The sequence below is a fragment of the Furipterus horrens genome, unplaced genomic scaffold, assembly GCF_987537825.1.
Source record: "Furipterus horrens unplaced genomic scaffold, mFurHor1.1.pri manual_scaffold_8, whole genome shotgun sequence".
Lineage (NCBI taxonomy): Eukaryota > Metazoa > Chordata > Mammalia > Chiroptera > Furipteridae > Furipterus > Furipterus horrens.
Window position 1 is genome coordinate 63,390,612 of NW_028327178.1, and position 12,923 is coordinate 63,403,534.

The 12,923-nt window shown below is 46.4% G+C and overlaps 1 protein-coding gene across 1 annotated transcript in view; it reads right to left on the minus strand.

Annotated features, from left to right (window-relative positions):
* ABHD12 (abhydrolase domain containing 12, lysophospholipase) overlaps positions 1-12,923 on the minus strand; it is a 70,942-nt gene that overhangs the window by 3,965 nt on the left and 54,054 nt on the right. The window contains exons 4-10 of the mRNA XM_090285953.1: positions 11,684-11,803; positions 8,771-8,801; positions 7,186-7,231; positions 4,073-4,202; positions 2,699-2,736; positions 2,084-2,163; positions 1,144-1,226 (exon numbers count right to left, since the gene is read on the minus strand). Coding sequence (XP_090142079.1) covers positions 1,144-1,226; positions 2,084-2,163; positions 2,699-2,736; positions 4,073-4,202; positions 7,186-7,231; positions 8,771-8,801; positions 11,684-11,803 — 528 coding nt within the window. The remainder of the gene's footprint in view (positions 1-1,143; positions 1,227-2,083; positions 2,164-2,698; positions 2,737-4,072; positions 4,203-7,185; positions 7,232-8,770; positions 8,802-11,683; positions 11,804-12,923) is intronic.

Sequence of the window (12,923 nt, forward strand, 5' to 3'; positions counted from 1 at the left end):
ATTCTAGACCTTTCCTCAAAGTAGGAACCTTACATTTATTCTACACACTTAAACCTATGTAACTTTAACAACATACGTATACAGTACCGCAAAATCCCGCGATAGAGCGAAAAATCCACGATAAATAATTAAATATAATATTTTTAAAAGTCCTGCGATAGAGTGAGGCTGCGATACGTGAACTGTGATACAGAGAGGGACTACTGTATTCTCATTTAAGTTCCAAATCAGCAACATTTACAAACAAGCAGGTATTTTGCTTATGTTTGCTCAAATTTTAGTTTGTTTTATTTTTAGAACCAAAAAATATAACTGATGGAAAAAATACTGTTTTTCTACATTGTTTCAAAATGTGAATTTTTAAATAGTAACCGAATATTTAGATAAGGACTTCTTCCTTTCCTTTTTTGAAAAATTTAAAACACATGAAATAAAGATATCACAAAGACAATATCAACAGAACATGAACACTGTTCAAAGAATGAGTCATTAACCAGAACATTTCCTTTTTTGGTTTACCTAATAGAAATATTTTAAATAAAATCTGCAACATCTTTTCATAATCAAGATCAATCAAATGACTGAGGAAGTCATTTTTTTGAATAACAGTTACTATTACTCCTTTAATACCTATTCAGGAATTCTCGTTTTGCCAAACTATTTTCAAAGAAAAACCATATGGGCAGCCCTGGCCACGCTGCTTAGCTTGTTTAAGCACTGTCCCATGCACCAATTCCTGGTGAGGGCACAAATCTAGGTTGCAGGTTCCATCCCAGGTCAGGGTGTGTATGAGAGGCAACCAATCGATGTTTCTCTCACATCAATGTGTGTCCTCTCTCTCTCTCTCTCTTTCTCTCTCTCCCCCTCTCCCCCTCTCTCTAAAATTAATGAAAATATCCTCGGTGAGGATTAAAAAAAACAAAAACATATGCACAAAATACTTTAATTGTAGTCTTTCCATACCCCTTTTTCTCTCAAATGCAGCTCTCTACCTACTTTCCCTCTATAAGATAGGTTGGTTAAAGACGAACTGTAGTCTTCAGAATTCCATCCTATTTGGTTAATATGACTGAACAGGCTTATCCTGGGAGCTCTCAGTATTTTCCTAAATTAAAATATTAGGTATTCTATCACAATACTCACTTTTCATCATTTGCAAATTTAATTCCACTGCTTGTAATGGGATCAAGGAAGAACCAGTCAAACCCAGGGAAGTATCGATATATCTGAAGGAGACATGGAAACAACGTGTAGAAGTGTCAGTTAAAATACCCACACAGAAGGCCAAGGTCAAGGGTGCAGAGAGAGGGTGCTAAGTGCCTACTAGAGGATAGGCCTGTTTCCTAGCTAACTGAGCCATAGCTACTGTCACTCTGTTCCCTTACCACAGACTCCCAAGGGCTGCCTACAAACGGGGTTCCCAAACCTCAGAGAAGTAGCCTGGAGACCATATGTCCCACAGACATTAGGGTCACCACTGCAAGAAAAATGGGGTTTGTACGACTTGGGAGAAAAGCAACATCAAAGAAGTAAGACTAAAGAGAACTCTTGGTCTGCAACAGAACAGCGTGAGGTCAGGTGGTGGGCTGACATAGCTCTCCCTAGGGAGCTAATGGAATGGAATAGGGCCACAGAAGAGCCCTTCTAGGCCAGGTGTCACTCAAGATACAGCTGGGAGAGCCTGGCTGCAGAGTACTGTCTGTGGGGATGGAGAGCAAGGGACCTACCTGCTCACCCCTGGGGACATAGCTCCCAGCCTGGGCTGAGACCCATGGGACATCAATGCCTGGTGGGCAAATCATACCCTTGGAAGCAATATTTCCTGTGGGTGGGTCCTACCATCCTACACAACCCAGCTGTGAACCTGTTCTACCTGGCCACAAAGTTATAAACTTCCTAGGCAGCCCTGGAGTCAGGCCAATGCTCAAAACTAAACAAGGATTAATTTTTAATAAACCTGTATTCATCAGAATATTTAAATAATTTTTATGATTACTGTTTTATTACATACTTACTGTTGTTATTTTCTAGTAATTATTTTAAATAATGAAATAAGTCAAATTTTAATAAGATCTATACTTGCCACTGAGAATGGATGGCTCTTGGCTTCTTCACGGATATTTGTGAATGGAGATTCCAATATAAGGGCTTCTGGAGGTGTCTCTAGATAAGTAAAACAAACAGGGAACTGGGAGGTAGGCAAGAAGCCCAGACAAAACACAAGCTCCATGGCTCAATGGAGGATCCGTGAAAGGGGCATCCCCTCCTCCCCCCAAAAAAACAGTGGAACCTGGAGTGCCAGCCTGGCCAGCATCCCCCAGGCCCTCCCACAGGACTGGCACGAGAGAAGCACCCATGCAGGAGACCCTCAGGTGGCCTTGGGTTGCTCTTGAGAACCACATCTGCTGAAGCTGCTTATTTGGAGCCCAGCCACTGGTGAGGCTGCACCAGCTGCCAAGAATCCATGGGGGGGACAGAGGCTTAGGTCAGCTGAGGATCTGACCAGGTGCAGGCCTCAATATCTTCAAGGGGTTCTGCGAGGACACTAAGCATGGTCACAAGCACCACTTCACAGGAAGTCACAGAGGGTCCTGGATTGCAGCCAGTGCCCAAAAGCTCTGCCTGCCCCGAGGGGGCCCCAGAACCAAGAGGAGCCCATGCCCACACACCAGGGCTCACATGCCACATTAACTCCTACCTCGCTCACAGAGGCGCCGCACTAGATTTGTTGCCACTCTAAAGAGAGAAAAAAACAGTTCAGTTGAATTTTGACAAAAACTTTTTACATGAGACTGTACTAATACAAGAAAGTGAACAGAGAAGCCATGGGATCTGCGGAACAATTGGTAGGGTTGTAGGAAAGGGGTGCAGGGACTAAAATGCTCCAGGACTGTGGGTGGATCCAACTTCCCCAGTCATCAGCCAACCCGTCTGACAAGGATGACCTCTCTGCCAAGGAAGGTGATAACAGCCACCCTTCATGGCCCCAAGGTGTGTTCTGCAGTCTCACCAGGAACAGTCTCCTTCAGGCTGCACAGCACTGCCCCTTAGCTCATACTTGGTTGCAGTGAGGGCTGCTGAACAGAGGGCCAGTGGGGATCACAACCGCCCTGTCATCTGAGAGGATATAGTTTACCTGCACAGTTCTGGGGGTCTCTTGCTGTCCCAGGACTACACTGGGCAGCTCCTGTGCAGACAGCCATGACAGGATGGCCTGCTGGTCTCCCCACAGGGCACATCTCTGAAGGCACATGGGCTATTTTCCCCACAAGGAGGCCCTGGCCCAGACAACGGCCAGCCTGCAGGCCCTGGCCCAACTGCAGCATGCTTTGCTCACTTCACCACACATACCAATAGCAGCACGCATGCAAGGTGAACAGCAGCTTGAGAAAGAGGTTGCAGCCACTGCACTTGAGGGAAGGGCAGCAGGAAAAGGCAAGGCTGCTGCCAGTCTTGGGCCTCTGGACACTCTACCAGTAGCTCCTTTTAGAAACACTCTGGACCTCACATCAGCAGAGACAATTTAGGCAGCTCCAAATAGAATATTAAAGTGCTTCCTGTCCCGGCACTGTTGCCTTCTCAAGTTTTCTGATAAGCCAGGTATGGGCTGCCTATGTGTCCGCATTGTTATAAACGCCTGTGGTTTGCAGTGATCAGAGCCCTGGCACTGGGGTTTGCTGGCAGCACACGCAATCCCAAACCAGGAAATATGAAGCCCGGGTACATTTGGAACTTGAACCTCATCTAGTCTGCTCTGCTCTGTCTCCCTGAGAGCATAACCTTGGGCTGAGGAGAGTCTGCCTGTCCTCACTGTGGAGGACACAACCCCACAACCACCCATGGATGTCTCATGTCACTTCTTGGGTTGAAGAGTTAAAAGCAGTTCAAACCCTTGTGGTCTCTTGTGGCACTTCATCTCCTGCCCCACATGTGGATGAGAGACAGGGCTTGTTGGAACCAATGTTGCCTCCAGATCCGCAGGTTACCAGGGCACCCTTGGGGAGCCCAGGCTGGAAAGTCACTCTATGAAGACCTGCTCCCCCTAAAACCATGTCATTCTGGGAACTCTTACCCAGTGCCTAGAGAGTGGCCCCAAATATACACGGGGTTGTCTCCACTTCTCGCTTTGATCCAGTCAAAAACATGGAGTGCATCATAGGTCATGCCCCGCTCTGATGGTATGCCTACTGAGTCACCCCATCCTGGGGGAGAAAAGCAGAAGAGAAGGAAGTCAAGCCCAGTTCACTGAACCTCTTGAGGGGAAGGTCCATCCCCTCCTTCTTAACAGACAGGCCCAGACCATTAGGAGCAACACCAGTCACCACTGTCACCATTCACAGCTCCATATTCAGGCTGTCCCAACAAGACTGCTCCTACTTCTCCCACTTCTTCACCCAGTTACAACCCTTGACCCAAAGGCTGTCACACACCCTCGTCTGAAACCTGATAAGCAGTAGTGCAGAATGGAGTGGTCCTGCCAGGACATCAACCTCCCCAACACTGGGGCTTGCTGATGGCTGGCCCAGGATAAGAGGCCAAGGAGAGCCCAGCCTGCCCTGGGGCCCCTGAGCCGAATCCAGACTCTTAAGGCCCAGCTATGAATAGGCAAAGGAGTCGGGAAGCAAGGCTCTGGGAAATAGTGTGGGTGGGGGAAATTCCAGGCTTCAGGCAACTCTGACCCAGACAGGCAAGGGCTCTAAGCATCTTGTTTGCTTAACAGAGGAAAGCCAAAGATATCTGCTCCCACTCTGCGTCCTCCCCAAGGGCCCTTCCACCCAGTCTCCAGGAAAGGACAAGTGTCCTTGTCATTTTCACTAGCTCAGCAATGAGTCATCATTAAATAATCGAAAAGTACCATAACGTTCAAAGAGCAGGTTCTGCTGCATAAGCAAAAACCTACAGAGTAAATGGGCACAAGAAGCCACCTCCCCTGGGTGTCCCAGACACCAGATGAGGGAAGAAGTCATGTGAGAGACGAGGCCAGACTAAGAAGCTCAGGGCACAAATGAAAGGCAGGGAAACATGGACAGGTAGGGACAAAGTCAGACAGAGAGAGACAGAGACAAGAGTGACAGGGACAGGAAGAGACACTTAGAAGCAGAATTTTCTCTCTCGCAGGGCTTAGAAATGAAAAGACTCAAAAGAACTGCTAAGAGGAAATGCTATACTAGATATCATTTCTTGGTAGAAGCACAGGGAGGTGAAGAAGGTAAAAGGCTGCCCCTTCTCATTATCCTGAGCACTACAGAGTAAGGCAGGAACAGAAAACACTTTTTAGCATGGACAAAAGGATGAATAGGCAAACCACTTTTTAGATCCTCATTTCAGAGTTTTTCCCAACCCAGAACTTTCAACCCAATGGAACAGCCCTCCACGAAAACACCATTCCTGTTGTATGTAGCATAATGGCCCCCAAAGAGGTTCATATCCTTATTCTTATCCCTGTGAATATGTTCAGTGATGTGGAAGTGAGGGAGGTTAATAAGAAACTAGGAAAATTCCCTGCTAAGTGGAACGAGGAAACTGAGACAAATGGCTGAACACATGGCAGAACAGCTGAGCAATTAACAGCCAGCTGACAAATCACAAGAACAGCCTTCCTAACCAAAGATATCCAAGACAAGGTGGTTTCAATCACCTTAGTCAAGGAAATAGATTAAAAAAGACAAACAATTAGAGGCAGACTAATTCAAGACAAAGATGGAACTAACCAGAAAACCACCCAGGCCCCATTATATGCTCACTTTAATACAACAGCAATCTAATTACTATTTTGTTGAGATCATCCCCTGGGACCTCCCCTGAAATTCCAGCCTACAGAAAATAAAGAATGCCAGTTCGCTCTCTTATCTGAGCATGCCCGTGCCCGCTTTTCCTTAGGTGTGTACTTAGCTTCTATCCTCAGCTCTAAGGGTCCCAATGGGACCCGCACCCAGGGGAGCACTGGGCAGTGGCAGCTTATCCCGGGCTTACGGCCTGATCTTGTCTCCATGGGCCTTTCCTTTGCCTCACTGTTCCAAGCTTTAAAAAACTTGCTCTCATTTTCACCTGCCCCATGTCTTGGCATTTTTCCTGCGCAAGTCAAGAACCTGGAGGTCACCAGACACTTGAAAGGTCCTGAAAGGTCCCAGGCTGTGCCAGGGTAGGGCCAGTCCCCTAGGCAGCAGTCTGGTAACAGAAGTGGAAATTAGGTTGTATGAGTAACTGAGGCTGCTAACTACCTCACCTCGAGATGAAAGAGTATCCTGGCTTATCGGTGTGTGTCAAAAGTAATCATAGGGTTTTTATAAATGAAAGAGAAAGACAAAAGTCAGAATGATGCACATGCAAGAGGCCAACAACAGTCAAGGACTGAAGGCAGCATCGAGAAGCTAGAGAAAGCAAGAAACCAAATATTCCCACAGAACTTTCTGAATGAACCAGCCCTGCCAACACCTTGACTTTGGCCCAGAGGCTAAAGATTTTGGACTTCTAACCTCCAGAACTGCAAAATAGTGCTATTTTACGACATTAAGTTTGTGGTAATTTGTTACAGCAACAAGAGGAAACTAACAAAATACCCATATCCTTGGTTTGAGGATATGGACAATAATGCCCTCCAAGAAGGTCAAGGTAAGCCAGCCAAGGCACTTTCTCTCTTCAGTTGAGGACTAGGGAGGCATACACTTCTCACACAGCTGCTATTAATACAAAGTATTTTCCTGGTTCATTGATGTAGAATATTCTTAGCTTACATCAACTTGTGGGTTCTTGATCTCTTCAGTGGCAAGTCCTCTGATTTAGTCAAGAAGAAATACTGAGGAGGCAAAAATAAGAATCTTCTCTCTTAACAGTTCTTTTTATAACTTCAACAAGACAAGCTCTCCTGAGCATTAAACATATATGATGTCCAGCTGCAGAGAAAGTCTGAGTCCAATAAAGAAAAAAAAGAATCTTCCAGTTGCTCACAGAGGGTACAAGCTGGGGTTCCAAGCATCAGTGCCTCCCTAGCAAGAGGGATGTCCCTAGCAGCTGCACACAAGACACTCATTAAGGAGCCTGTTCCACTCCACTACCTTAACACAAATTACCACAGGTCAGGAACCTGCTAGCTGTGTCTGTGCCTCTCAAAGTAATGCCTGCACATCAAACACTAACTGGAGGAAGTGGGAGGGCCAGGAGATGTAATTTCAAAAGAACCCTCACCTCTGTAGTCAAAGGTGACCACGTGGTAACCAAGGGAACTCAGCACCTGTAAAGTGAAAAATAAACATCTGGGCAAAAATTCCACACATCTTGGACAGAGGGCAACCTGCCCCTTACTAAACCCATCCTGATTTCTGTCTTTATGCTCTGCACAGAGGAAAAACTTTATAATAAAGACTTGCCATCATGTTGCCCCATTCCTGGTGGGATCTTATAAAACCCACTGCCAACTACTGCTACTGGATACACTGATGCCCTCCACCTCTGCAATGTGAGAAAGCACCCTTTTCCTTGGCTCAGAGTGACACCTGCACCTCTGCATTCAGGGGCTCACAGGTGCCACCTCTTGGGCAGACAATGGGGGCTCTGACAACCTAGCATATCTCAGATTTTAAGCTCTTATTGAATCTTTTTTGTTATTAAAAAACCTTCTAGACTTGGTGATTTCTCTCATTAGATCCCTACTTACAGCTTTCTTCATCCCATACCCTGACCCCCAGGGTAGCCAGGGTGTGCCTAAAGTCACATGGAAACTGCCAGCCACCAAGTCACTGCTCTGCCTTTGCTCCTTTCTCCTTAGGCTGTCCCAGTGCTTCCTTCTACCTCTCAGCCTCCTGAGGATCCTACACTCTCCGGAGCCACATCCATGCCTGGTATAAACCATTCTATGAACAGAAACCTCAAAACGGGACCTACAGTTTTCCAAGCATTCTCTTTCCTGACCTGATCTAATCCACACAAGGAAACAAATGCTCCACAGCCCAGAGCAGGCTACCTGGTATATGATGAACAGAGCAGTGCCCATATGGTACCAATGTTCTCACAGATCTCCTTATGTCCCTTTCTGCCCTGAAGCAAATGCACATGCCCATCTGAGAGGATGAGGGAGACAGGCATAGTGGCCCCGGACACTGGTAGCAACTCCACATTTCAGGCTCCTAGACCCAAACACCTGATGAAGATGAAGACCAGGCAGAAGGGAAGGTCTACATGCCTGCCTGCAACATCCCTCTTTACACCTGGGAAGATTGGCTAGGCTTCCACTCAATGGGCCTAAAATTTGATTTAAATGCAACTAACACCTCCTATGGAGGTGAGAAACTTCTGTGCTGGCCTGATTCCTGAGCCCACAATCTTGGAGTAAAGTATAGCTCCTTGACTCCTCTGTCCTCTCCATTTATTTTATATATGAGTAACACACAAACAGTTTCAATTTCAATTTCAGCTTTTATGTATCAGCCAATATCTGGCATAAGATCCACAAGGTCAATTTATCCTAATTGTGGAAACTCCCTGGAGGCAGCATTGTAGGAAGTACTCCATGGCGGAGTCATCCACAGAGGCAGTGCTGGACCACTATGATTAACAATCAAAATTATTAGGGGACTCCCTTCCACTCATGCCACCTGGAAAGAACAGACAGGAAACAACACTAGGGCAGTGCTCTCTCCATCAGAGACCATGTGGGCACTGTTCTGCCTGTTAAACACCATCTGGACCCTGCTTCCTCAGTCATACACTGTGTTGACACTGCTCAACCCACCAAACTGCTCTTTCTATCATAGACTTTGCCATCCTCACCTACCTTGTAAAGCTCCACTCGATGGTCACCTCCTCTAAAATGCCAGGGAGAAGGAAACAAAAATAGGTGTTAATGCATGTTCTCTAAAGAGGCAGGCCCAGGGTCACTACTGGAGCATCTGGGCCTTTACTGACTTGGTCCCCAAACACATACAAGGAGGTCAATGGTGCACAAGTGATCTCCTCCTTGTGATACCCTAAGAGGTTCCGAGCTCTCCTCTAGCAGTACTGTGCCAAGCAAGCGATACTCTTAGTACTTGGGGTATATATGTTAATTATTATCTTACTTTTATTTCTGACTAGGTAACGCTTATGTACAGTAGAAAATCCAGATGACACAAGAGGATACACAGCAAGCCTCACTGACTCCCGCCCCAGAATCCAGCCCCTTTCTCAGCCTCCTAGTGTTCAGGAACCAACTATAGACAGAAGCAAAGACGCTTCTTCACTTGCAGACACATACCCACAGGGATCTGCCACACACACCTCTGTCTCTCACTTGTACTCAATAAATCACAGCCTACTCTCAGAACACTTTTTAGTGGTAGTTACTTTGTTCATCTTGTGGTCATTTGGCTCTTTCCCACCTGCTGCTGACTTAAAAGTTTTGCTGCCATACCAATCTATGATGTCCCACATGTGGGACACATTCCTACACAAGGAACTACTAGTCAAAGGTGTGCAATTATAACCTTGATAATCACTGCTGAGTCCTTCAGAGGGCCCTTGCTTTTTACCAAGAGTGCGTGAGAATGGCTGTCTCCCAGCTCCTCACCAACAGATTAGTGTTTTTGTGGGCACTTTTTATTACTGAGGCTAAAATAGGCTTATACACATCTGAACTACTTCACATGTCTGTATTCTTTGTCCAAGGACCATCTATATTCCTTCCTACTTTCTGTCCAGTTGCTGGACAGTTGTTACTGTGGACAGACAGACTCCAAAGTGGGATCAGGGCCGCTTCGGGACAGGAAAGTTGGCAGGTGGGCTCACCCTTCCTCAGACTTTGCAGCTGTTTTCCTTTTTTTATCATGAGCACTTTGGCCATTTTGGGTGTGTATGTAGATGTAGGGCAGGGCATGTCCATGGGCGAGACAAGGACGAGATCAGGGAGGAAACCAATATAATGCAGAAATAAAAATACAAAGAAATGAGTTTCAAGACCAAAAGGAAATACTGTACAATGTTTTCAGTTATCTTTGGAAGAGTTTATGGTGGTTCTTATCTAAATTTTCCAAATTCCCTGTCTTGAACAAAAACAAGGACTCAGAGGGCAGCAGGAGCCAGAGGGTTCTGAACCGCAGGGAGTGGCATGGGTCCGGTCAGGGCACAGTGGGTGAGATCTGCACACGGGCAGTCTGCGGGGCGGGGCAGGGGGCAGCAAACCTTTCAAAGTCACACTATTCCTTTAAGCCTGAAGTTAGAGGCAGATTTCGTCTCATTTACCATGTGACTGGCATTGCTTAACTGACCTTTATGCACAATAAACTAAAAAATTCTCTCACTTACAGAAGAGCTGTTTGTAGCCACTTGCTTTTTGAAAAGCAAAGAGAAACCCTTTATAGCTTGTTCCTGACATTGGAGAAAGCAAAGAGCCAAGTGCATGCATGATTCAGTAGTGAGGTACTCTATTCCCTTGGCTCAGAAACCACCCTGTGGCCCATACTTTCTGGACTTCCTGCATGTCCTTTATACAGCCCCTCTGCCCAGACGCCCACTGTGGTTTGCTTTCCCTCCCAGAAAGGCCAGTGCATTGTTCTCCTTGCTGATTCTCCCTATAAAATGACCACCCTCCAGCCTGCCACCATAGCCAAGGCACCAGGTCTTGCCTCCTGCCAGCTCCATGCTGGCTCTCTCTCACATGACCTAAGGCACATGCAGTGGCAGTGACCCTTCTGGGGGTTTCAGGCAATGCTTAGTTCAGAAAATGCACCTCCTCTTCACCCCCGCCAGCTGTCCCACAGAGACTCTTCTGAGCAAGGCTGACCATATCAGGTGGAAGGATCCTTCTTTAAAGAAAAGGTAGTGGTAGCTCCAATCCAGATAGTCTGAAGAATAGGTCATCAAAGTCAGTCTTGAAAAGCACCTGGGCTAAACCTAGACAAGGGCTTACCTGCCACAGACAGTTGTATTTCATCACTGGCCCAGCAGGATGTACTGGCACTGCTGGCTTACAGCTGGAAGCAGAGAACTCACAAAAGTAACTCTGACCTGACAGCATGGTGGGGCCAGCTCAGAGGATGAGCCTATCTGTGCACGCTCAATTGGGGTCTCTTTGCTAGACTCTCTGTCTTCAATGCCAACCCTGCCTCTTTCGGCACTTGCTGCCCTTTCTAGGAAGCGTTCCTCCTCCTCCAGCAGGGTATGCCTCTCAGCAAGAAAGTGACAACCTGCCTGCTATCCTCGGATAGGCTGACAGATGCTGCTAAAGAACAGGAGATAACTTTCCTCAGGGCATGCTGGGGCCCTATAGCCATACTACCCCTTCTTACCCCTTTGAAGGACCACTGCTTCCTTACCCACTGAGAAACTTTGTTCCCTAAATCAAGGACCCTCAGTTTGCCCTTTAAGTTATATTAGGAATATTTCCCTCTGGCTGAGGATCTGTGTCACGCCAACAGACACAGCCTTCTCCATTCCACCCCAGTCAGTGTGAGCTTCAGTTTCTGATCAGACCTTCCCACATCTTAACACGGTGGTTCCCAAGGAAACAGGATCTGGGCCCACTTGGCACACAGCCCTGCCTTGTTCTGGGCGTGTGGGAACAATACTTTATGTAAGTTTCACCTAGACTCCCTTCCTTGGTGCCGGCAAACCCCATGTTCCCCTGTGTGCTTGCTCCCTCATTGCAGTGGGTCAGTAAACCGGCCTGGGCCAGCACTGCAGGGAGGACACATGTGTGGGCTCCTCTCCTCACCGGGTCCCTGCATTCCCATGCAGGTACAGGATGATAGGGTAACTGGAAGCCAAGGCATCCTCATACCACATCTGGTCCTTCCCTTGGGCAGTTTTCCACCAGATAGCAGGAACAGTGTGCCTGAAAATAAGCAGAGGGGAACAGCACAATTAGATGACAATGACTGCTGAAGGAACAAGTATAGCTCGAGTTACAGCTGAGCTGACAGCAAGGGACCAGTGAGCTGAAGAAGCAAACTGTCCCTGTCACCAGAATTAAATAACTACTGAATTCAGAACTCCAAGATGCAGGGATAGCTTTTCTTCTTTTTAATTTGATCTCTATTGTATTTTTTTCCCATCACCAGTTAATACCCTTAAACTCCCCCCCTGGGATAGCTTTTGACAGCTTAAATGGGAGATTTCCTGATTTATAAATGAACCTCCACTGGGCCACAGAGGTTCACACTGGTTGCAGTTACCAGGCATGTGGAGCCAGTTGTTTCTCTAGTAGGAACTGGAAGCTTGGTGAGGAAAGACCCCACCTGGATAGGTCACAAGACCTTCACCTGGGACTAGCATAGAAAGAGCACTTAATAAATAGTAGCTGAAAAACAGCATTTCCCCTCATATGTATCCATATTTTTAAGCTGTACACAATTTAACTCACAGTGTATTTAAGATAGTATCATGTTGTCTCATGTGCTAATTCAGCAACACTGATCTTGTGAGCTGCACTAGAAGCCTGGCCATCCTTAAAGAACCATTTGTAATGTACTGCACACTCCAGAACCTACTCTCAAGCTGTCTCAGAGCAGATCCATGTCTGCAGGAGGAGGTGTTGCAGGCCACCTCACTGCATGGGTGAGCTTACATTCAGCCAACTCACTCCACACCTGGCCAGGGTCTGAGAGACTCAGTCCACTTGACAAAACCCTCCTTCAAAGAAATGCTTCAGTTAATCTTAACTCAGACTATGTCAAATACTGTTAATCACTGGGAATAGTCTGAATTAATAAAGTTTCTGTAAAACTCATTTAAATTAACTAGTAAGAATCTTTAAAAATATTGTAGTTAATGGCCAATTTCTTATTTTCTAGCGCTTAAGTTTTAGCATCTCATTTCTAATATATCTTTTGACCTGTTCCAGAGATCACGTTTTGGGTGGTTCTGACCACTGTAATTATCACTCTCCTACAATTATAAACCTATAGTATGGAATGATATACTTTAAAGTTGCTGGAGGCTGATGCACTTCCAGG